Raw genomic sequence first — 25,978 nt, 5'->3', positions numbered from 1 at the left:
CTTCATGAACCATCACCAACTACTTATCAAAACACACCTGAACTATTAAGTATTTGCATTTCATACCTGAACTATCATCAATTATCTATCAAAACACACCTCAACTAGTATTTGATGGTACTGAAAACTCGCAAAAAAGTGATACTTCAGGTGTATTCTCTTCTTTTTTTAAAAAAAAATAAAAATCAATTGGTTCCCTTAATTATCCACCCGGAGTATCATTTGACACCATTTTTTTTTTTAAAGAGAGATAATGTACACCAACTAGTTAAGGTGTGTTTTGATATTAGTTGGTGATAGTTCAGGTAAAAAACGCAATTTAATAGTTCAAATAGAAAACTCGCAAAAAGGTAATGCTTCAGGTGTGTTTATAACCATTACCTCATTTGTATTTTGTTCTCTGTTAAGAAAGAATCGAATGTTAAATCACCACGAATATCTATGGTTAAGATGAAAAAATTGTCTAGAAAAATTCTACACATGTTTTGAAACAGACACCATCATAGTTGGATAAACCTCGTCTAATCTAAGATGTTTTATGTTCAAAAGTCTATTATTTTTTAATACTAGATTTTAGATGATACAGATATATAAAATAATATTCTGATAACCATTAAATCTTATCATGGAAATCCAAAAGATTCTTATTTCTACATTTATGTGTCATCCTTGAAAAATCGAAAATCCACCCACTATTACAACAAAAACAGTCATGCCCTACTTCGCAACAACAACCAAACTAGTGTAATCCGACAAATGAGGTCCGAAGAGGATAGAGTGTAAGCAAACCTTACCCCTTCCTTGTGAAGACAAAGAGGTTATTTCCGATAGACCCTAGGCTCGAGGGGTGAGGAAAAAGAAGCAATAATAACAAGCAATAACAACAGTAAGATAGTAAGATAAACGAAGTGAAGCGAAGCCCTTTACTTCACTAAGAGGAAAGTAAGCAACTTCTGTTAGCGTCGGACCTTGAGTCAAATTGATCGCGTCATGTGCAATGTCCATCAATGAAGGTTCAAAAATGTCATGTGCAAGACAAAAAGCGCTAGATGATTTCACCCCATCATTTTGAGCCTGGTGGGTATAATTATCATGTACAAGTGTTGTTGAGAGGTAGTAGACACACTCGCGGTAAAATAGTCGAAGTACGCATAAGCTGGCCCAGACAGTACCGATATGAAAAGAAAGAAAGAAAAAAGTACTACAAACAATTGTTTTGTTCTCAATCAAACTTGCTATAACAAAGTCATCTAATACTCTTACAATACTAGGTATAGCTAGAAAATAGCAGCTTCATGGAAAAAGATTGCTCAAATCTCTAATAAATCTTAGAAGGATTTCAAAGGAATAACAAGCACTAAACTGTGAAATTATTGAATCAGACTGAGCAACTTCATCAATGCCAATATGAAACATTACCCGCGTAAACTAATGAAATAGAAATAAAAACGATAACAATAACAATGGCAGAAAATTCAATTCTATAGGGTTGCGGTGCATAAGCAACTCTCAAAAATGTTGCAACATCCCTCCATCAACCATCCCCAACCACATGTGGAAGGAAATTTAACATCACCTTCTTAGTAGCTTCAATACATCGCCAACGAGATGCAATGAACCAGTGACAAGAACCTGGAACAAGAAGTAATAATGCTTTAGCTATTATGATGGTTGACAAAAAATTTATTGTTCGAGCCTAGAAGTGTGGGGATTGGGATGTTACATCATCTTTATTACCTCAAATATTAATCAGGAAATTAATGTCCTAGGTTTCAGCCATGAGAAGTACGAAGCAACCAACATAAGCATGAAATTATCTTCCATCCGAAAGCTCTAACAGACATTTACAATCGAGTTGGTTGTCACTTGTCGGTTTCATGTAGGTCTAGTTGTAGCGTGATTTCTCGAGTTATATCAAGGAAAATAAGATAAAGCATTCATCTCTATCAACTTGAAACTCTAGTTTTGTACATGAATTTTTTTTTTTTTTTTTTTTTAAGAAACTAATCTTATGGATAATAATGTAGTTCCCCGACGTCCAAATACACCACAAAGGAGCAAAGGATAGCGAGAGGAACAATCTTTCTAGCTTCAGTTGTAGCTTTGCAAATGAACTTATGGTGTCATCTATGACTAGTATACATACATGAAAACCTCTAAAAGTCTAATGCAAGCAGGTTTAGCATGTATGCCATACTATAAACAGTCGTAGTGTATTGTGATATTCCAGCAGTGTTATGTACCTGAAGTCTAAGGGAAGGGTTTTCTCTAACACAATCCCTCAACCAATTTATTGCCAATGGTAATGAAGGAATAACCGCACTACTACAAGCAAAATATCCATCTCCTGGACCACAACAAGAAGCCTCTTCATAAAGGAATTCGCGCAGTGGTAAGCCTACTGAGGCCTTTATCTTGAGATTCTGATCAGGAACATCTGCATTAGACAGGAAGATATATGAGGCTTCTAGACGGATTAGCGCCCGAAAGCTTTTAGCGCTATAAGCAACCATTTCAGGAGGATCATTAACCAAGAAATAAGACGTGGTGTCAAGCTGACATGCTTGATCAATTCCGAACATACAGTTCTTCCTTTAGTGACAATGCCTAAGATAAAATTTGGAGTTCCCACACCTCTTTTGTTTTCAAATTTCAAACAAGGATGATATACACTGCTTAGGCAAACATTTTCGAACAGCTACTGCAGATTAAACCTGTTTGAATGATGACAGCCAAAAGATCGAAGTAACATGAATTAATAGGAACTCTTACATCAAAATCTTTTTATAAACCGTAAGCGGAGTATTCTTTTTAAGGATATGTTTCAGATGCAAGCTGCTTTAATCAGCAATTCAGAACAGAAGACCTTACTCCAGATAAAAGCAGTCCACCTAAGATAGCTCAACAGACACAAATCATGCAAGAGGAAATAGAGTAAGACAAGATACCAAGGAACGGGGCAGAAGTTACCTTTGCCATTAATGATTCTCTCCCAAATTCTCTGAAGGTTAAACTGCCACGATAAATCCTTGCCAGGGATGTATGAGGGTATAGTAGAGGTAGCAGAAGTAACTTTGGTATAGGCCGAAATGCTTGGCACAAAAATAGCTTTTGAGAAGTAAACACCTGCAGAAGGAAACATTCATATTCGCACTTATTATTCTCAATAAAACCACCTCGTCATTTAACATAAAAGAGATTTAAACGAGATCAAAGAATTTTATGTGATTTTCCTTGAACTAGACAGGCAAGGTGCCCAGGCACGAGCTATTTGGACAAGCATGAATCTATCGTATGTCGGTAAAATCATGCAAGCCAAATGGCAAATACGTCTGCAGAAGTAAAAATCATGCAAGTCTGCTGAGTTCAAACATTAATGACAACAATGAATTCCTACATGATTATCTTGTTCACTACCTGATGATGCACAGGTATTGACAAGCTTAGGAAGAAGAATTTGAGGATCTCTTGCATCCATGCAGTTGAATAACAGAATCTGCAGTGCAGAGACTATCTTGTTCAGAAAGCACACCACTCAACAAAGACAAGAATTAGAGGAAAGGAAAACACATTGCATAAGATTTATGAAATGCAGAAAAACTGAATATCATGTATTGATATGAAGTTTCTTTTACCCGCTTCAATATTTCATCAGACTCCTCATTATGACAATGTTTGATGTAACTGTTTGTCCTAGCTCTCTCCATTGTTTCGACTTTTGAAGAAATTGATGAAAGTAACAGGTCTTTTCGTTCAACCGCAGCAGCAGAATACCATCTTGCGCAAGCATCCATGCTCTCGGGACTGTGAGCTCCATCGAGGTAGAAGGTCAGATCTCCTGATAACCTTTCACTTCGTCCAGATGCATTGATCAGAGGGTCAACAAAAATCTGAGCCCTGCCAGAAAGATGTGCAGCTGAGAGACCCCTCAAGAATTGCTCTGGTAGACCATCTTCCTCATATGCCTGGTTTGATGCCAAGAAAAAAAGTCTGGGTCACTCTCCTTAAGCGACATTGACTAATGAAATCCCCCTACATTACATAGCAAGATGGCACAAAAAGGTGGAGGTGCAAGCATACAATCATCCTCTGATTGCTTCAAAATATGAAGGAACATCTGTATTTCTTGGAAATTTTAACAGCTTTAGAATTATAGGTCGTCCACACCATAATTTTTTATGACAAACCCAGCAAATCTGCAACCATGCAGAAGTATAGCAGTTGAAATCAAGGCTTTTATAATCAGGAGGATGGGAGACTTGCGCAGTATTTAAATGAGAAAATACATAATTACCCCCCTGAACCCGTACCTTATTTTCAAGAAGACACTTAAACTTTGTGGGGGTCCTATTACCCCCCCCCCCCCGAATAAATTTGAACCGGTAAATATGGCCTTTTTCGATCAATCCTACTTTTGAGAAAGTGAGTTTTCATAAGTTTTCATCTTTTCCTTTTCTTTTCTTTCTCCTAGGTAGAGAGAGAGAATTTAACTTAAAACTTTCTCTTTTACAGTTAATGAAATGATTTACAGCCACACAAATATATAAGGCTTGTTTAGAACACAAGTTTCAAAAGCCTTCCTTTCTTTCTTAAACTTGGTGCCTAGTCAAACTATATCACACAAATTGGGATGGAGGGAGTACTATTTTACACTTCATCTCAACAATCAAATTTCAGTTAGAAAAAAGAATAAAAATTCATAATCAGCAATGAAGGTTAAATTTTATCATCGCATTTAAAACTCAAAAACAAAACACAGGCTTTACGAATATAAACACTTGACTGGACAAAATCATGAACATTAGTACTGGTGGAGATGTTAAAATGTGATTCCCGTATGCACAGAGTAATACAGAGTAAAGAGTAAAGAGAGTACCAACATCTTCAAACAGATTTTTCCAGTTTCCTGTTCTTCTAAGCCAACTTTTACAAAGGGATACAGCAAGGGCAGCATTACTGAGCTGGTGATCACCAGACAAGCTTAGCCTTGTCCCATTTAGCTTTTCCATGGTTAGCGGTGCGACAACTTCCAGCGGAATCTGCACGGAAAGAGAGATAGTATTTAGAAATTGGTGTGTAGTATGTATATCATAGCTAGTGGAGCCTGTATGGAAAGAGAGAATAGCATTCAGTGTTAAGAATATTGTTAGTTATACTCTATCAATTAGGATTAGTTAGAATGAATTAGATTGATTCTTTCTTGTAATTAGGAACTCAGAATACTTTTCTCTCAAACACCTGTACACTCACTATTTAAACCCAGTAGCTTGAGGGAAAGATTAAGCTGAGTTTATCTCAATTCTCTATTCTGTCTCATTGTATAGTTAGATACAACATAGTTACATGGTGAATGGTTCAATAAGCTAATAGCTTATCTGCATCTTTCCTAAGATTATATGACTGTTTTCTGCATCTAGTATCTATCCAGAGCCATATATACGTGCAAGGAAATGAAATTGTGGAAACATAGTGACACTCAAAGATTAGAGAAACTTGCTTGCCATAGATACAAATTATATAGCCACTTTCTCACATCATGATTCTTCTGTTCATGGAAATATTTTAGACCCATTCAAATTATGCGATTATGTGGTAAAGAAAGTATTACATCAATGAAAACTGCCTACATGTGTAAGAAACTTAATTGAGTTTCACCAAAAGGTGTGATCCCAAGACATGATTTTAAAGGTAAATAAACATTAGTCAGTAATCTCACAAATCCAAGAGGTAATTTACAGTAGATTACCGTCAACTCATTGGCCCTTTCTTGAAGAACTTCCATTGCTTCAGAAAGTTGCGGTACGCTGAATGCAGGAATTTGAGGCTTCGCGAGCAGGAAAACCAACCCAATTCAGAAAAAAACTTCAAAATATAACTGCCAGCTCAAGATATGGGTAGGCACTTCTCCATAAACAATCCACTATAAACAAAAACATATCATACTTTTGAAATTGCACAAAACTAAGTACCTTAAAAATTCCGGCCTTGTGAGAAGCAATCTGGCCTAGTGTATCTCCTACACATTATAGTTGGCAGATAAACAAGTAATATCAAAAAGGTGTTCTGGTAGCCATCTAGCAAAGATTTTCATTCTTGCATCAAAAAGAATAAAAAATTTCAATCAATGCAAAATGAAAAGCTAATGGAGCACTCTCGTCTCCCACCAAATTAAAGAATGTTCCAAATCAATTTGCTCTAATAAAATCTCATTTAGATAGGCAACTATATATAGAGTTAATTAAATGTTAAATAGTTAGATTTAATGGATAATACTAGCGTCTCTTATGAATATAGCTATACGCATTTTAAAATGATATTTTAAAGTGATTCATGCTCAAGACATATGTTGAAGATATAACTAAGTAAATAAAAGTGTGCCTTCTCTAATAACTTAAGCTTTTAATGAGATGTCACACAATTCCACATGGTACCAAAGCAGGCAAAGGCTCTATGCATAATTCTCATCGCCAGCCATTATTAAAAAGAATTTTCACATGCTTATCCCATGAAAAAGAATCAGGTCTGCATGGGAAGGGCATATTTTTTAATACACACACACACTAACAACTTAAACTTTTAGATGAGATGGTCACACAATTCAACACATTCAATAGCATATCCAATTTGAAGCTGCTGAGCGTTTATGACCCATGCTTCCGGCTCTAGATGTGTATGCTATTATTAGTAGACATTTTTTTAATAGAAGTGAACCGAGTCATCTAAAAATTTAAGTTGTTATAAATTAGAGACAATTAATATTCATATTAGGGTTATCAACAACACTTAATGCAAATGCTATTACCTATTTAATGTTCGAATTAATAGAATATCGGTGTCTCACAGAACAAAATATAGCTATTTACCTGGTAAAGTGTGTCATTTTTTTTGTTTTTGTTTTTGTTTTTTGAGAAGGTAACAGTCCTGGTAAAGTGTGTCATAAAAGGATTAAATTTGTATTCACACATTTTGTCAGCCTCTTCTCCTTGTTTTCTTTTTTCTAATATCTTCACATAGAAAGTAACAAACAAGTCTATAGAGGACAGAACGCCACACCTAAAGTTTCCATGTGATCCATACCCAGAGAAGTAATACCACAGACAACAGGTTCCTTAATCTGCAAAATTGTTTTATCGATTAATTACATGGTCACCAATGCCAAGGCTCAACAAATTATTTCCCAACAAAGCAGAAAAGAATTCTCCAACGACTATGCTACCTTGCAAGTTTTATATGTAGGAATAACATGAATACACGATAAGATGCATTACCACATTCGTAGAATCCAGTTTTCCTCCGAGACCAACTTCAATGATGGCGACATCAACCTGTGAAGGTATAGCAAGTCTTGTTACATAAATGTTAGGCTCACTTGTTTTTTTCTTGTTGCAAAACCCAAATATAAGCTACAGATTTGGATGCAATTGAGAATAATGTTTCTTTATAAAGTAAATAATGTTATTACCGGTGGGAAAACTCTCATTTACAAGAGGTATGCCAAAAGTAGAGAATCTACCATAGAACATGATTCTCTATGAAAGACACCAAATCATCTATACAAGTAGGAACCTCAAGGGTGCAGCAAACAGCAATCAAAGACAAAAGGCTATCCCTCAAATGTACAAAATTAGTCTTAGTCCCCTCAAAGGCTCTCCTATTTCTATCCATCCAAACCAGTGGCGGAGCCAGGAATTTTATTAAGGGGTGTCAATTTTATTTATTTATTTTTTTTTTAAAAGGCCAATGACTGAAGTCAAAAAAAATAAGCATGTCACCAACTGGGATCGAACACGCAACCTTGTTAGCCTGAACCTTTGACACCCCTCAACCACCCGACTAAGCCCTCAACTTATTACAAGAGGTGTCAATAGTAATACATATATGTATAAAATCAGAATTTCACATACCTATACAACGTAATTTTCCGGCGAAGGGGTGTCGCTTGACACCCCTCGGGACCAGGTAGCTCCGCCCCTGATCGAAACGACCCACGTAAGAGCATTTAAGAATAATGTTATCAACTTTCTGACTCAAAATTATCTAATTCTTTCAATATTCTTTTTCACATTTGTTAATGAACGTTTTCTTTACCTATCAAAGAAAAAATACTCCTTTTTCTTTTACCACTTAAAACTTTTGGGTATAAAATTTATCTGATCGCACCAGTTATAAATAAAGGGTAGCTCGATGTGCTAAACTCACATTATTCGGGAGGTCCGGGAAAGGGCCGGAGCACATTGGATCTATTGCAAGCAGCTCTACCCTGTAATTCTGCAAGAGGCTAAGGCTTGAACATGTGACCTCTAGCCATACCACGACAACTCCAACCGTTAAAAAAAGCATCCCAGTGCACAAAGCATCCCGCGGTAGCAGGATCCGGGGAAGGGCCACACCCCAAAGGGTGTCATGTAGACGACCTACCCTAATGCAGGCATTAGTGCCTGCTTCTACGGCTCGAACTCGTGACCTATAGGTCACATGAAGACAATTTACCATTGCTCCCCTTCGACAACTCCAACCGTCAAGCCTAATTTATTCGGTCTGGAAGAATAGGACTTCTGACTCCAAGCCTACACTGCTCAGGAAAAGATTCAGCTATTGATGTAGCCTTTTTGTCGATACTACTAGTCTTCTCCCTTCAATAGCACTATCAATAAAAGAAGAAATTATTCGATAGTTCTTTAACACTATTAGGGTAAGAGAAAAATCATTAAACATATTTCATTTACAAAGTGCCAGAAATGACACAATTTGGTCACAAAACAGACACCAAGACATGTATGTCGCATGTTTGTTAATGAGATTTAGATAGAAGTTTGATGATATTAAAAAAAAAATTGATTAAAAGTTAGATATTGTCTATCCTAGTTGTTGACACCTAATTTTGGCTCGACGTGCTTAAAATTAACGTTTTGGGGGGCCCTGATTCTTCAAAGAGCACGAAATACATTTTTTACATTTTTTTCAACAATTTATTGATGATTATCCTTATTTTAGGAATTTTCTCAATTTATTGTCATTTTTTTCAAGAATCATTATTTTGCACATGTACAGCGTAATACTACAATTTTTTGTGCAATTAATAATTGTTTCTTAATTTTATAGCAATACATTTTTCATATCATAGACATTAATGCTTATATTTTATACTTGCGTTATTATTTATACATGTATTAATTAACTATATTTTAGTACAGTCTGACAGTGCAGGGAAAATCGGAGTAATTAATTTTTTTAACGCAGAGTAAAATCCGATCAAGTCAAGGTTTCATCACTTTTTTTTTAAAAGGGATTAAAATAAGCATTGAGGGGACAAAGGGGTGCATTCTTTCATTTTTTGGACAAAAGAGGGTGTTCATTGATATTATAAGAAAGGGTGGGGTTAAATTTTATTTTTTTCATCCTTTGTCTTCATTCTATACACAAACACACACTTACACAGACAACACATCTCATTTTCCAGATTTTATTCCTTTCCCCTTTTCTGCAGGCCCCACATGTTTTCTACCTTTTGAATTTTCTTCCATTTCTTTCCCCCTAAAAACTCTCTCTCCTCATTATTCCACACACACTAAATATTTTCAGATTTTTTGCTTCTCCTCTCTTCCAACAAAACAAAAACCCTAAACATTTTCTCCCCCATCTCACTCCCCTTTAGCCGCCGCCACGCCGGAGCTACGCTCTCCGGCGAGGCACCAAACTGCCCCCACGAACCGCCACAGTCACGAAAACACCTGCACAACTTCATCTTCCTCCATCTACCACCACCATCGTCACTCCGCCCACTCTTCACACCGGAGCTCCGAGCTCCGGTGAACTTCTCACCACCACACTCACGAACCCCCACTGCTTTAGGACCCCATTTCCTCTCCCTTCGTCTCTCTCTCTCTCCCCTAGACAGCCGCCCGTCTCCACCACGAGTTGAAGCTCCAACCACCTCCTTATTTCTCCAATCCAACAGCCGCCCATCTCCCCAATTCACGGCACACACAGGGACAAGCCTCATATTCACTGAGCAAGAAACTCAATTTAACTAGGATTAGCTAAAATTTCTTAAAACCTTTACCTAATCGAGTCTTTAGTCTAAAATTTTATTCTTTCTTTCTTTGCTGAGTTTTTCTAGTGTTGGGAAGCAAAGGAGTATCCCAGTTCCATTTTAGCATAACTCTGTGTTAATTAGTTATTAGCCTGTTTGCAGTAGTTCATATATGTTGGTTAGTTTAGTCATGTGTGTAGTTTAGTCCAGTTGTTAGTATGTTAAGTTATTTTATAATATTCTGTGGTTTAGTGGAATTTAAGTGCTTATAGTTATTTTTCTGTCATCATTTAAGTTTAGTTTCGTTTAGTTAATATCATACTTAGCTTTTTTTTTTCTTTTTTGTGTAAATTCTAGTTATTTAAAATGTTATAACTAGGATAGCTTTGTAGTTCATTTTTATTTCTTGTTCTTGCTTAAGCATGTGTTAATTCTGGTTTAGTTTAGTAATAATATGCATATGAGGGGTGAATAAGTCCATTCCATTTGCTTGAAAGCCGCTCAGTGCATGACTTGACTACCCCATACCATTAACCCCTTTACATGCCCCTCTAAGCTTAGATACTTACGTCTTTTCATGCATGTCAGGATGGCCGATGAAGAAATTTCCGTCGATTTCCAAGGCCTTCCATGTATAAAGACGGGTTTTTATTTTAAGTTTATTCATTATTTCTTTAGTTCATCCGATAGTTATTTATTATCTTACTAACATTTTTATTAAGTCTCATGCAGGCATCCGGAGTTATTTTTTGAAGATGACACTCAAAAGAAGTTCAAATAGCTTCTTAAATTCTTTGTTTATATTTTTTTTTTTTTACATTCTTAAATTATACAAGCATAAAGTATAGTGAAACTTTACTTTTTAGGGTGCCGGTTGGTGGTATTTATTTACGATCTGCTTAGGTGATTTAAATTTTATGTGTTTTAGACAAATTAATATTAGGTAGTTATTATTTTCGTAGCTAATATTCTTATAGTTATCATGTTTCGCTAGAGTTTTAATTCAATAGCTTGGCACACTTAAGTAAATAAAATAGGGTGATTTGCCTCAATATTTAGGCTTTAGAATGTACTCTCATAATTAATTGATTAGGCGTACATACTTAACTAGTTAAATTAGTTAACTCACTTCGAGTGCAAAATAATTTCATGTCCATTTTCTTTTTATACCTTTGTCACATACCCAAGTTTCTAAGTTGCACATAACCTTTTTTAAAAAAAGTAATTATTATATCACATATGTAAAAAATACATATTGCACGATTATTTATGTGAATAGTCATATTAGTTATTCTTTAGTCTAAATTCTACTAATTTTTGTAAGTAATAATCAAGCCTTTTTACACATCCCTCGAATAGTTAAATTGGTCCAGCCGGGAACCACATTTGTGAATTCTGAAGGATGCCTAACACCTTCCCTTCGGAATAATTTGAACCCTTACCTAGAATCTCACTTATTTTCGTAGACCATGTTAAGCTGCATATATTAATAATTTATAGGTACCCTAGTATACCTTAAATGCTAGGTGGCGACTCTGTACATAATTAACTATTTCAGAGCTCCATAAGTTGTGCTTTGTTTAGCCTTTGGTAAAAATGAGGTGCAACACTAGTTGTTGAGGATATAATTAAGTAATATAAGTGTGCTATGTTTTGTGCTGATTGACGAGACGCGAAGCAGTGTTAACGTGAGGTTGGAGGTTTGGATACAGACTCGGGAGTAAAAAGGTTTCAGGTTGAGCAGGACTAAGACAAAGTACTTGGAGTGCAAGTTCAGTGACGTGATAGTACATGTAGAGGACGAGGACGAGGACGTGCGGCTTGATACTCAGGTCATCCCCAACAAAGAAAGTTTCAAGCACGTGGGGTCGTTCATCCAAGGGAATGGTGAGATAGATAACGATGTCACACATCGTATTGGGGCAGGATGGATGAAATTTAAGCTCGCATCAGGTGTGTTGTGCGACAAGAAGGTGCCACCTAGACTTAAGGGAAAGTTCTACAAAGTGGTGGTTAGACTGACTATGTTGTATGGGACGAAGTGCTGGCCAGTTAAGAAAGCACAAGCCCAGAAGATGAAGGTAGCAGAGAAGCAGATGCTGAGATGGATGTGTAGGCATACATGAGGGATATGATTCGGAATGAAGTGATTCAGGACAAGGTGGGTGCAGGCCCCGTGGTGTATAAGATACGGGAAGGAAGGTTGAGATGGTTCGGCCATGTGCAGAGGAGATGCGCTGATGAGTCAGTCAGGAGGTGTGAGAGGTTGGCAATGGCGGGCCTAAGAAGAAGGAGGGGTAGGCTAAAAAAGCCTTGGGGAGAGCTGATTCGGCAGGATGTGGCGCAGCTTCAGCTTACCGAGGACATGACACTTGATAGGAGGGTGTGAAGGTCGAGTATCAGGGTAGAGGGCCACGAGGATTTCTTTTCAGTACTAGGAGTATCATTATCTTTGTTCATTCACTTATTTTGTAGATCTCTAATATAACTTGATTGTTTCTTTCTTTCTTTAACTACATTTATCTTATTACATGTCGCTATTATTGCCTACTGTTATTGTTGTCTTGGCACCTTCTCTTGAGCCGAGGATCTATCGGAAACAGCCTCCCAAGGTAGGGGTAAGGTCTGCGTACACTCTACCCTCCCCAGACCCTACCTTGTGAGATTATACTGGGTATGTTATTGTTGTTGAAGTGTGCTCTGTCTAACAGCTTAAGCTTTAGATGAGATGGTCACAAACTTCATCACGGTATCAGAGCTAGACCCATCCCAAATCTTGGTTTACCCGATGTTGGGCCCCCATTATGTTGTCCACAGTCCAGTTAGTAGGAATGAGCATTCAGGGGGTCTTAAATTGTCCCACATTCGTTGTGGGATGTGGATTTGGTCTTCTTACATAGTCTTCGGCAATCTCACCTCATGAGCTAGCCTTTTGGATTGAGTTAGGCCTAAGATTTATTTCCTCCCATAGTATCATAGCAGTTAAAGGTCATGAATTCAAGCCTCACACCATTATCAAAAAAAAAAAAAAAGTTTCCACGTGTTAGACCCATGAAAAAAAAAAAATCAGGCAAGCATGTGAGAGGGTGCGCTGACAATATATTTAAATAAATAAAAATGTGCTCTCTCTAACAGCTTAAGATTTTAGATGAAATGTTCACACACTTCAACACTGGTGACGGTAATGTGACAAGTCAAACTGCAAGTTAATGGCAATGCATTGTTGTTTACAAACTGTCTCATTAGAACCTCCACAACCCCACCCCTCCCCGGGCAAAAAAAAAAAAAACACTTAAAAGAAAAAACAATTTGTAGCCTAAATTGAAATAACAAGAACGCTGCTCTATTTCCAGAACTTCAAGTCTACATCACTATTAACTAATCGAAAAGAGAAAGTTATTGGTTTTAGCTTGATTTATCCATATCATTTCAAAGCCTGAAATATTTGTGATATGAACCAATACTTGGTCAGCCTTAACACAATCAGGAAGGCCTACAAAATCATCAGAGAGTTTAAAAGGAATTGTGAGTTCTCATCTAGCAGTAATCATTGTCTGGGTAATCAATAATCATTACAAGATGAAGATCCAACACCTTTGTCAAAGTAAAGATTTCTGAGTAACTATATCTAATCCACAAGTCGAGGTCAGAGGATAACTTAGTCTTATTCCTTCAGTAATTTTGTTCCAGGTACTGATTTTCCTATGGCCATGATATTTCTTTTTTGGAGAAGGCCGGGTTTCTCATGGACAAAGATATTTGGAGAGCAATATCAGTATCTCATATGATAATGCCACCAGACATGAACTGTATAAAACTTTCAACCATATCTTAGAAAAGAAAGATAAGCATCAGGACTCATAACTTAGTCTTTATTCCTTCAATAAATTTATTCCAGGTTTTGGTTTTCTACGGCCATCATTTTTTGAGAGCAACATCAGTATTCTCATATGGGAATGCCACCAGATATAAATTGTAGACAGCTTCCAAGCACATCTTAGAAAAGAGAAGATAAACACCAGAAGCCAAGTCAAACCATAGCAATGGAACCTCAAGTCACGCAGTGAAGGCATATCCATATCAAGCAAAATAGAGGGAACAGGTTTCTACCTTCTCGCTCACAAAAATTTTAAATGCCAATACGGTAAGGAACTGGAAGAGAGGAGGCATAGGCAAGTGTTCAGAGATGTTTGCCTGCAAGTTAACATTTCTGGGATGAGCAAAAGCTAACCATCAAAAGTTTTACCGAATGCAGATTACTTGAACTAACAGTAAAAGGTGTCAGATGATTTGTCAAACTATATTTTTCTAATCCAACACAAACCATTAAAACAAAACAAAAGTATTTCCTAGCATGAGCTTAAAGTAAGTCATATTATACTATATCGAACAGTGGACATCAAAGAATGATGAAGTCGAGAGATGGTAGATCAAGCAAATGAAGGATTCCTATTGAAAAAGTGAACCAATAAAATCAGAAAGATCTAGACATCTCTAGTATTATCATGATTTTTCCAATTTGCTGTAACTAGTATAATCCCACTGTAATGTTGAATCATAATGACGAAGAACTTCATTTTTAAACCAGAAAAAGTACTTAAGTTTACGTAAACGTGAAAAAGAGAACCAACTGACATGTAGTCAAGGTAACTCGGAAGATCCACTAGCATAATTAGATAGAGGCATCTTGTCTTCCAGCACAGAGCTGAAAATGAAAGAATACCTTGAGCTGATTCCAACAATCCCAAAAGTATTGAAGAAACTTTTCCTGGCATATGTCCATCCTAAGCAACATGTTGTAATGGAATCAGAAATTTCATCAATAATTAAACTATAATAAAAAATAGGAAAGACTTCAATCACATAAGAAAACCAATTAACAGCAATGAATTAAAGCTCAATTTTTTAAATTCCAGTAGGGATCCCTTGTGTACTTCAAGACATACAAAGTAGCATTTGAAATCGACAGGCTATTGAGTTATTCCCTATCTGTTGATTTGTTCTACAAAAACCTCATTGGGTACACTTAGTAAGATGATGAACGAGAAAATCAGAACTGTTACCTAGAGTCATCTACTTGGTCAGCGAGAAAGTATTTAAGTCCATGAAAAGGAAAAGATTGAAATCCTCCTCGAAGAAAATCATTTTATTAAAGTGAAGAAACTTGCTTCCATCCGTCGAGTTTTCTCATATGCCTTTTCTTCTCATCCAACTTTTCAGCATACAGAATTCCCTCCCCACCCCCCAATTAATTTAGTACATACACTGAATACTCTAATAAACAAGAGTTGGGAAAATTCAGTAACAAGAATACATACCCATCAAGACGGTATCTTTCTCTAACATCGATCAAATGCGGCGAAGTGAAAAGTCCTGTTCTCAAACCACACTCCCGTAAAATTGCTTCACAGAATGCACATGTTGAACCCTGATATGAATTGCGGAAATGGAGAGAAACAGTAAAGGAACGAACTAGAGAATTCTTGCTCTCTAGAAATATCAGTAATTGCAATCAAATACAACATGGGTTAACTTTCCAATCAAAAACTAAAAGAACATGAGAAGTCAAAATTTCTCTAGAAAAGCTTTTCCATTTTGCCCTTGTTCTGGGCTACACGTGAATGTTAGATGCTGGACAATTGCAGCCAACTAGTAGAAGATGTTGGAGCGCAACATTGGTTGAGGCCTTGAGGGTATGGACGGTAGTCTCTTTATATAGCATTGGACAATCCTCACCAGATGATCTGAAGTTAACTTTTGGGGTTGAGTTAAGCCCAATGTCTATTTCTTTATCATTGTATCATCAAACCCAACTTTGCTCTTAGTTAAGCCAATACTGAACCCGTGTTATATTGTCCACGCTACAAATATCCAGGCCTAAGCGTGTGGGAGGGAGGGTGGTTAGAGTCCCACAATAATTGATGGTGGACTTTTTTGTATTTTTTTATAACCATGGTGTCGGGGACAGCTTATGCGCACCTCAACTAATTCCAGCAACATGTACCAGGTAACTCTATCCACCAAGGCTAGAACAGATGAGAAGAAACCACCTAGTGGTTTGTCTCTGCTAGGGATTGAACCTGAGACCTCATGGTGCTCAACCCACTTCATTGACCACTAGGCCACACCCTTGGGTGCTTAATTGAGGGTGGTCTTGGACAATCCTTACCTCATGAACTAACTTTTGGAGTTGAGTAAATCCCAACTTTCAATTTCTTATCAGAAGACAAACATAAATACTCAAGAAGGAGTATCAAATTCACTTAGCTATACATAATATTCGTTATAAACACACCACGTGCATAGCAACAGTAAATATTGTTGAAATCCTGGAAACTGACAGGTTACCATAAAGATGTATAGACATGCAGTATAAGTTAGCAACTTAACCATCAAAGATACATCCCAAAAGCTACAAGAGAATCTGGCACATGCTTTTTGACACTTTTTTAATCTCTCTTTTTTTTTTTCTTTTTCTTTTGGGGTTGGGGGGGGGGGGGGGGGGGGGGGAGGGCGGATGAGGGGTTGGAGGGAAGGAAAGTTCCATTATGGGTTCTGCATCGAGAGCCTTGACAAATGAAATGGTAATTCAACAGTAAATGTCTTTTCTAAAATTGTGTCACCTTTTTCCGAAAACTGACTCTGCTTTCTAACTTGTACTTTTTTCTTTATTTTTATAAAGGTATTAGATCTCATATTTTTAATGGAAAGCATCACATCAAATCATCAAGGATATCGGGAATGACTTGGATCAAATGTTACAGAAAGGAACAGGTACAAAAAGAAAAAAGAAATGAAGGTCCAGGGGAAATAGACATCCTTCGAGCTCTGAATGAGAAGAAAGCTGGATTTCTACATTAATCATAACATCAACTATGAGATACCTTTCCTTTAGTTCCAGCAACATGGATAATCTTAAGGCTATCTATCTTTTCTTCCAAGCCCAAAATCTGCAACAGAAATAAAACACGTTATCATGTCTACCTTTTTTCGAAAAATATATTTAAGAACCAATATTCTTGTAATTTGAAAGATATGAAGTTCCAAACTTCTACTCCCTCCGTCCCAAAAAGATTGTCTTCCTTTCCTCTTTAGTCTGTCCCAAAAAAATTGGCACCCTTCTATATTTAGAAACAATTTAACTTTATGAGAAGACTTACAGCCACACAAATATCTAAGGCTTGTTTTGGACCACACATTTCAAAAGTCTTCCTTTGTTTAGTAAACTTTGTGCCAAGTCAAACTAAGACAATCTTTTTGAGATGGAGGGAGTAATTGCTATCATATAACCAGTGGTACACAGGTACAGGTAATCCACCCACCAAGGCTTAGGCGGCTGGGAAGAAATCACCTTACAGTTTTTGTCTCTGTTGCAGTTTAACTACAGTTCTCCCACGGTTCTCTTTAATCTTTTTTTCTTTCTTTTTATTTTTATTTTTTTGTTTTTGATAAGTAAAGTGATCTCTCATGATTTTGACCACTTCATTAACCGTTTCCTCTTGTGCTTAAAAAACATCCTAATTACCCAAATTGGTAATGGAACCTACAATTAGCTTTTTGTGGTTTCATGCAACTCATTGATTCAGGCTTACTGCACTAATTTCTAATCTCACTGGCAAAAAGCATAGTTGAACACCAACACTCATATATATCTTTTACAAATGGGGGGGACAGGGTGGGGGGGTTGGGTCTTGGAATTAAGGATTTAAAGGTCTTTAATAAAGCTTTTATTAGGCAAGTGGCTTTGAAGGTTCGAAATGGAGGTGCAAGCTTTGTGGAGGGGGGTGATAGATGATAAATACGGGATTGAGGATGGGGGATTTAGAGATATCACTTTGCCTTCCGGTTGTGGTTTGTGGAGGAATATCATGACAGGACAGGATTATTTTTGGGTAAATATCTCATTCAAGGTCAGAGATGGATGGAGAGTAAATTTTTAGGGACATAGCTACTGTGGAGAATTTTTTCCAAAGATGAATTCCACAATTTCTTGTCAAAGAGACTCGACAATCCAGCAAATTAGGGGGGACAAAGTGGAGAAACTTTTTGTGACTTGAGATTTAGAAGGGCATTTCACGATTGGGAAGTGAGATTGTTAGCCTTACTACATAGTCAAGTCAACCAGGTTGATAACTCCAATGCTTGGTGGTGGGGCCTGGGGAATAATGGAGTGTTCTCTATGAAGTCCTTTGATGAGAAATGTTTGGTTAGGAAGGTGCATGTTTTTCCATGTAATGCAATTGCAATATGGTTCCAAAGGGGCCGAAGGAAGTGCTTTTTCACTTGGCTAGCCACTAGAGGGGTGATTTTGGCAGTGGAAAATCTTAGAAAGAGGAAGGTCGTCTGCATCAGTTGGTGTTACATGTATAAGGAGGCGGGTGAGGACATGGATCATCTTCTTCTACATTGCGGTCTAACCATGAGGTTATGGTGGGATATGTCTAGGTGGTTTGGCATTCCATAGGCAATGCCACAAACTATGAAAGATTTGATGTTCAGCTGGAAGAGAGGGAGAAGGAGGAGAAGCAAGATAAGAGCCCTCCACTCTCAAAGAATAAACTCCAGATATGCATACTTGGAACTGCAAAGATGCCACAATTGCAGATAGCAGAGATGCAAACGGATAGCAGATTAATGTCATAAGAAATATTTACAAGAAATCTTTAGGAGTGGGAAATTAAGAGAGTTTCACTGCTTCTTCTAAAGCTGCGAGAATAAGAAACTACATCTTCTGAGGCAACACCTTGAAATGGAAAATGAATACAGAAGTCAAAAGCCCCCCACCCCATAAAGTAAAGAAGCAGCTAAGAACAATGTGGAGAGCACTTCTTGTGTGCATTTATGGACTCTTCGGCTGAAGAGAACTTCTTGTGTGCATTTATGGACTCTTCGGCTGAAGACGAACAGAAGATCTTTTTAAAAAACAAAAAAACAAGAGCAATTTCTGTCTGAAATATTTAAATTTCGGTCTTTAAGTTTTTTGTGTAATATTGAAGAATGTATGTGGCTTTGATACTACTTTAGATTTCTTAAATCCAGTTGTTGAAGGAGTGTAAATCTGTTGTTCCTGTATGCACTTTTAGCACCACTTAGTGCTATGATTAATGAAATTATCTAATTTACCAAAGGAAAGGTGCATCTTATGTATTCAGAAATTATTAGGGGAAGCAGCACCTGTTCTACCAGGAATTGATATAACCATAAACAGAGATGGACCTTGGCTATCAGTCCCTCAACAACAAACACTATTGCAGCCTATAAGACTATAACTGAGGAAAAGATAGCTCAAGTAGTGAAATCCCTACATTGGTTCCCAAAGCAGTCATGCAATTCTTTGATACAGACAAGCTTCTCAAGGAAGTAAACTATGCCAGAGTCACATTGGTTCCAAAAGTGACTAACCCAACGTTTGTCAAAGAGTTTAGACCCATAGCATGTTGTACTACATTGTACAAAATTATTGCCAAGATTCTAACCAACAGGCTCAAAACAGTGGTGGATTTCCTAGTAGGCCCTGCACAGTCAGCTTTTATTAAAGGAAGAAACATACCGGACAATGTTATTGTAGCTCATGAACTGATTAAGGGGTATGCGCAGAAGAATATCTCACCTAGATGCACCATCAAAGTAGACATCAGAAAGGCATATGACAGTTGAATGGAGTTTCCTAAGGGTGTTGCCACTGGAATTTGGATTACCCACTAGATTTGTGAATCTGATAATGAAGTGTGTAACTACGGTTAGTTATATTCACTACTAGTTAATGGTGGGCTTACTTCACAGTTTCAAGCAAAGAAGGGCCTCCAACAAGGTGACCCCATGTCACCATACTTATTTGTGTTGGTGATGGAATACCTGAGCAGATCTCTAAAACAATTAACGCTAAATCCTGACTTCAACTTCCACCCAAGATGTGCCAAACTTAACATAACACATATTTGAACTGATTAAGGGGTATACGCAGAAGAATATCTCACCTAGATGCACCATCAAAGTAGACATCAGAAAGGCATATGACTCAGTTGAATGGAGTTTCCTAAGGGTGTTGCTACTGGAATTTGGATTACCCACTAGATTTGTGAATCTGATAATGAAGTGTGTAACTACGGTTAGTTAAATTCACTACTAGTTAATGGTGGGCTTACTTCACAGTTTCAAGCAAAGAAGGGCCTCCAACAAGGTGACCCCATGTCACCATACTTATTTGTGTTGGTGATGGAATACCTGAGCAGATCTCTAAAACAATTAACGCTAAATCCTGACTTCAACTTCCACCCAAGATGTGCCAAACTTAACATAACACATATTTGCTGATGATCTATTGTTATGTTGTAGGGCTTTCACTCAGTTCTCAGAAGCATCTGTCCTAAAAGCCAATATGGAAAAGAGCTCTATATCATCTGAGTTCAAAGATCAAATACTTCAAGAACCGCACTTCACTGCTGGATCTCTCCCATTCACATACCTTGGAGTTCCACTGTCCTCAGGAAAGCTAAGTGTTGCCCAATGTATGCCACTAATTGAAAAAATAGTGGCAAGAATTAAGTGTTGGACAACTAGATTCCTGTCATACTCTGGTAGACTTCAACTTATCAAAGGTGTACCGTTTGAGATCCAGACCTACCGGGCCCAAGTGTTTCTATTACCTCAGAAAGTACACCAGCAGGTTAAAGCACTATGCAGAAGTTTCCTATGGAAAGGATCCAGTGAAAGCAGCAAAAGAGCACCCGTAGCTTGGGAGAAACTATGTCAGACAAAATCCTCAGAGGGCCTAGATATAATTGATTCCATTATATGGAACAAAGCAGCCACTGCCAAACTGTTATGGGCCTTGACCAAGAAGAAGAATCGACTATGGGTGCTATGGATAAACTATATATATTAAGGGACAGGAGTTGCAAGATATGATCACGCCCAAACAAGGAAGATGGGTGGTGCAAAAGATTTTTGACATTAGAGAAGGTCTGGCCAATGGAATAAATGACCTTAATTCCTTTGTGTCTGTTGAGAAATATAGTATGAGCAAAGCTTACAGAGCAATGCAACCTACTTGGCCTAAAGCTCAATGGAAACAGTTGGTGTTGTTAAAGGGACTAGTACCGAAACATCAGTTCATTCTGTGGCTAGCCATTCAAAGAAGATTGGCAACAGTGGATCGACTACAAAAATGGGGAATCCAGGTTGCAAAGGAGTGTGTACTATGTGAGACTGATGCAGCAGAAACTCTAGACCATTTCTTCTTCCAATGCTCTTATTCTCAATTCCTATGGAGGACAGTACTTACTTGGATGGGATTCACCAAACTGATTGGCTCTTGGGAAGCTGAGGTAGTATGGATGGTCAGAGAACAACAGGAAGAAATCCAATTTACACTGCACTGGGTATCACATTTGCGGCTGCAGTTTATCACACATGGATTGAAAGGAACGCAAGGAGATTTCAACAACAAAAGAGAACCAAGGAAAATAGAGTTAGAGAAATAGTATTGATGCTTCATACAGTAGGCCAGAATTGTAAATGGCAAAGAGTATTAATGATTTTGAATAGTTTCACATGTTAGCAGGTTGTACACACTGAAGGATACACACTGAAGGGCCTATGCTAACTCACAATTCCAGTGAGGTAACAGAAGGGGACAGTGTATAGGAATCCATAGAGTATATTTTTGAGACTGCCTGACTCTAGAGTCCAATGAGCAGGATGTGTAAATACTTCCACTTGGTTGAAATAAAATTTTACCTTTCGACCAAAAAAGAAAAAAAAAATAGTGTATAGACACGTTCCTACCAAAAGATACCTTAAATCTGATAGATAGTTCTATTTATTTAGGATAACATTTGATTCAACACATTCCGCAAAACATAGATACCAAGAAACAACGAAGTATAATTGAATCACAACTCAAAAAAAGTGGTATCATTAACAAAGTGAAACAAAGAATACAATCAGTATCTACATATTCTGGAAACAGTTGTCAAAAATTACAAAACTAATTTCGATAAGTTTGTGACATAAACAGAAAGGCAAGACCGGTACCAGCAAGATGCACGCTGATCACACAAGTGTTAAAGGTGAAACAGTCTCAGCTAGAAATGGCACTACCTTAATGTACCTCAAAATTCTGTCCAATTTCTGGTTTTGACCACTAATGGCTGATGTACCATTTCTTTTTTTCTGCGTAATGAGAGTTGAAAGAGCTTCCATGGCAGATTCATATGCGGATGGAAGCTGGAACTCTTGTGAGATATCTTGACTATTTTGACTGAACTTCCCCACAATTTGAGATGACATATTCCTATATCTAAGTCCTTCAGGGTCATAAAGCCAATATATTAGCATGGGAATTCAAGTTGAAATTTACTCCAGTACAGTGAAAAGAATACTATTTCATAACTAATATCATCTTAAATAAGAGTTTTAAGTAAAACACATCTCCAGTGACTGACATATACATGGATGAAAGCAACCCTTCTACCAAGAAAACTTTGTTGTTTTAGTTTAGAATCGTAATTGTACATCTAACAATTGTTTATATATTAAGGAATAGGAAAATTTGCAACTTGAGAACAATCACAACTCAAATGCAAATATCTAAAGCACTAAAGACGCTTCCTTTCCGAAAAATGAAAGATACAACTGTTTACTTGAACTGAGAAATCACTGCAGCTTAACCACCAAAGTCAAACAAAATTACAAAATACCACATGTCATATGGGAGTCAGAAGCAACCAAGAACCTGTTCTCAGTTCTACAAATAGCTTCCAAGAAAGGATTTTTATATCATTGCAAGAGATAAACTCCACGAATGTGAGCTTAGTACCTCCCCCAACCCCCCACACAAAAAAAATCATATACCCAGCCACAAGTCTATATAAAGGGGAGGATGACCAGCTTAAAGCTAGTTAATATATGATGAAACGAGTCCAAATTGAGCAGAATCAATATATTAAACCTCAACTAGTATAATAATTGTGTAATGCTAGTTAAACGCAAAAGGGTATCGAAGGGGGGTAAGCAAAATTGTACCTTGCAGCTTTTTCACACTACAAACTAACTTTCAAGAAAGGATTATTATATCATTTCAACTACTCGAGTACTGGACCTTCAAAGTTTATCACATCCACTAACTAATTCTTTTCGAAGCAAAATGTATAGAGTACAATGCAAAGCAAGATACCTAGCTCACATGTCTAAATAAATGTGGGGACTTTATGATGAAACGAGTCCAAATCGAGCAGAATCAATATAGAATCAACCTCCACTACTTTAACAATTTTAAAACCTCACAATGTTTTACTTCGAATATATGCAAATGCTCTTAAAAATGACATTTTCCAACTTGCCAACCAAACACAAGAAAATGAGTAGAAAAATCATTTATTTCCCAAGAAAATATTTTCTTGGAAAAATTGTCCGTCGTATCAAAACACACCCTAAAGCTAGTTAATTTATGATGAAACAAGTCCAAATAGAGATGAATCAATTATATAATCGAACTCAACTACTTTAACAATTTCAAAACCGTGCCTCTTGCAGAAATACAGCTGCGTACAACAGACCCTGGTGGTCCGGCCCTTCCCCGGAGCCCGCGCATAGCGGGAGCTTAGTGCACCGGGCTGCCCTTTACAATGTTTTGCAACGAATATATGCAAATACTCGTAAAATGACATTTTCCAACTTGCGTACAGAACACAAGAAAATGAGTAGAAAAATCACTTACTCCCCAAGAAAATATTTTCTTGGAAAACATTTTCCGTCATACCAAAACACACCCTAAAGCTAGTTAATCTATGATGAATCAAGTCCAAGTAGAGATGAATCAATATATAATCGACCTCAACTAGTTTAACAATTCAAAACCTCCACAATGTTTTGCAACGAATGTATGCAAATGCTCTTAAAATGACAATTTCCAACTTGCATACAAAACACAAGAAAATGAGTAGAAAAATCACTTATTTCCCGAGAAAACGTACCAAAACACACCCTAAAGCTAGTTAATTTATGATGAATCAAGTCCAAATAGAGATGAATCAATATATAATCGACCTCAACTAGTTTAACAATTTCAACACCTCACAATGTTTTGCAATGAATGTTTGCAAATGCTCTTAAAATAACATTTTCCAAATTGCATACAAAACACAAGAACATGAGTAGAAAAATCGCTTATTTCCCGAGAAAATATTTTCCGTCGTACCAAAACACACCCTAAAGCTAGTTAATTTATGATGAATCAAGTCCAAATAGAGATGAATCAATATATAATCGACCTCAACTAGTTTAACAATTTCAAAACCTCACAATGTTTTGCAATGAATGTATGCAAATGCTCTTAAAATAACATTTTCCAACTTTGATACCAAACACAAGAAAAAGAGTAGAAAAATCACTTATTCTCCAAGAAATTTTCTTGGAAAACATTTTCCGCCGTACCAAACCACACCCTAAAGCTAGTTAATTTATGATGAAACAAGTCCAAATAGTTTCTTGGAAAACATTTTCCGTCGTACCAAAACACACTCTAAAGATAGTTAATTTATGATGAAACAAGTCCAAATAGAGATGAATCAATATATAATCGACCTCAACTAGTTTAACAATTCAAAAACCTCACAATGTTTTGCAACGAATATATGCAAATGCTCTAAAAATGACATTTTCCAACTCGCGTAAGAAACCCAAGAAAATGAGTATAAAAATCGCTTATTTCCCTACCAAACACACCCTAAAGCTAGTTAATTTATGATGATACAAGTCCAAGTAAAGATGAAACATTACATAATCAACCTCAACTAGTTCAATAATTGTTGTAACACTAATAAAATGCAAAAGGGTATTCATAATTCAATGGGGCTAACAAAGATATACCTTTAAGCTTTTTCACCCCATTAATGTGTGTACAAGAAGGCAAGCTTTGAACCATCCATGTAAATCCACTAAGTAAATGGTCTCTTCTAATTTTAGAATGACCCATAATTTCTTGACCCAAATAAAGATTATTGTAGAATAATACTTGGACCATAGATATTTTAATTTAAAGGGTTAATTTCATTTGGGGGTGCTTAAAATTCTCAATTCTTGAACCCCATAATTTATTTATTTTTCTTTCAGTCTCTTGTGGTCGTATAGATGACCAACGAGAAGATGAGAAATACTACCAATTTATTTACTTTGGGTAAAATATATAAGGTTAAAAAGGGAATGTGGAATTTCATGAGGGAATTTAACGGGAAGACCAGCTAGCTTCAATTTAACGAGATATACATATATTGTATATAACCAGTGTATATATTTTGACTAGCGCTCATAATTAAGTTAAGTCGACGGGACGAAAATGAAAGAATCCTATAATTTATTAAGGAATTCTGATTTAAGTAGAGGGATAAATGAGCAAACAGAGGTCGTTAATTTTTTATTTATTTTTTAAATTAAAATAATAAGAAACTAACCCGAAATTAAGTGAGGAAATGCGACCCCAACAACATTTATTGCAGCACCTGAAGAGATGCTAGAAAGCGAGACTCTTAACTGAACGCCAAATTGACTAAACCATCAGCTACTAAATTCTTCAACCCCATAAATTTTTTTTTTTCTTTCAGTCTTTTGGGGAGAGCACATTGTGAAGCTATGGTTGTATAGATGACCAAGGAGAAGATGAGAAATACTACCAATTTATTGTAGTTTGGGTAAAATAAGATATAAGACAAATGTGGAATTTCTTGAGAGAATTTAGTAGGTGTTTGGCCGTACAATTTGGAATTATCATTTTATATTTTAATTTTAAATTAGTTTTTATTTTAGGAAATTTGCATAAAATTTCAATTCAACGTCATATCATTATTTCAAATCTCAAAATTCCAAAAATTAGGTTTGGTATTTCAAATTGTGATTTTTAATATTTTTGAAATTTTAAACTTGACTCATAAAAAAATTAGGATAAGG

The 25,978-nt window shown here is 36.7% G+C and overlaps 1 protein-coding gene and 1 non-coding gene across 6 annotated transcripts; both read right to left on the bottom strand.

Moving 5' to 3' along the window:
* Positions 1–1,292: 1,292 nt before the first annotated feature.
* Positions 1,293–25,629, bottom strand: LOC132613498 (folylpolyglutamate synthase). Of its 5 annotated transcripts, none has more exons than XM_060327535.1 (16): positions 25,486–25,629; positions 22,136–22,341; positions 16,918–16,983; positions 15,352–15,461; positions 14,757–14,817; positions 14,144–14,227; positions 7,269–7,325; positions 7,054–7,114; positions 5,970–6,016; positions 5,747–5,824; positions 4,881–5,039; positions 3,636–3,965; positions 3,418–3,496; positions 2,971–3,126; positions 2,244–2,437; positions 1,293–1,632 (listed from the first exon to the last, which is right to left on the bottom strand). In XM_060327535.1, the coding sequence occupies exons 2-16, from the start codon at positions 22,322–22,324 to the stop codon at positions 1,573–1,575; spliced, it is 1,731 nt and encodes a 576-aa protein (XP_060183518.1). In that variant the 5' UTR covers positions 22,325–22,341; positions 25,486–25,629; the 3' UTR covers positions 1,293–1,572. The 5 variants fall into 5 exon arrangements, with proteins under 5 accessions (XP_060183518.1, XP_060183516.1, XP_060183515.1 ...); XM_060327533.1 differs by lacking the exon at positions 25,486–25,629 and adding an exon at positions 24,905–25,375 and having other exon boundaries at positions 7,078–7,114; XM_060327532.1 differs by lacking the exon at positions 25,486–25,629 and adding an exon at positions 24,905–25,372.
* On the bottom strand, positions 2,020–2,116 carry LOC132616242 (small nucleolar RNA snoR136). Its single transcript, XR_009573059.1, has one exon. It is a non-coding gene; the product is annotated as a small nucleolar RNA snoR136 (small nucleolar RNA).
* Positions 25,630–25,978: the final 349 nt, after the last annotated feature.

Source organism: Lycium barbarum, chromosome 10, assembly GCF_019175385.1.
Source record: "Lycium barbarum isolate Lr01 chromosome 10, ASM1917538v2, whole genome shotgun sequence".
Lineage (NCBI taxonomy): Eukaryota > Viridiplantae > Streptophyta > Magnoliopsida > Solanales > Solanaceae > Lycium > Lycium barbarum.
The sequence above is the reverse complement of the archived record's forward strand: the minus strand, read 5'-3'. Positions and strand labels throughout refer to the sequence as shown.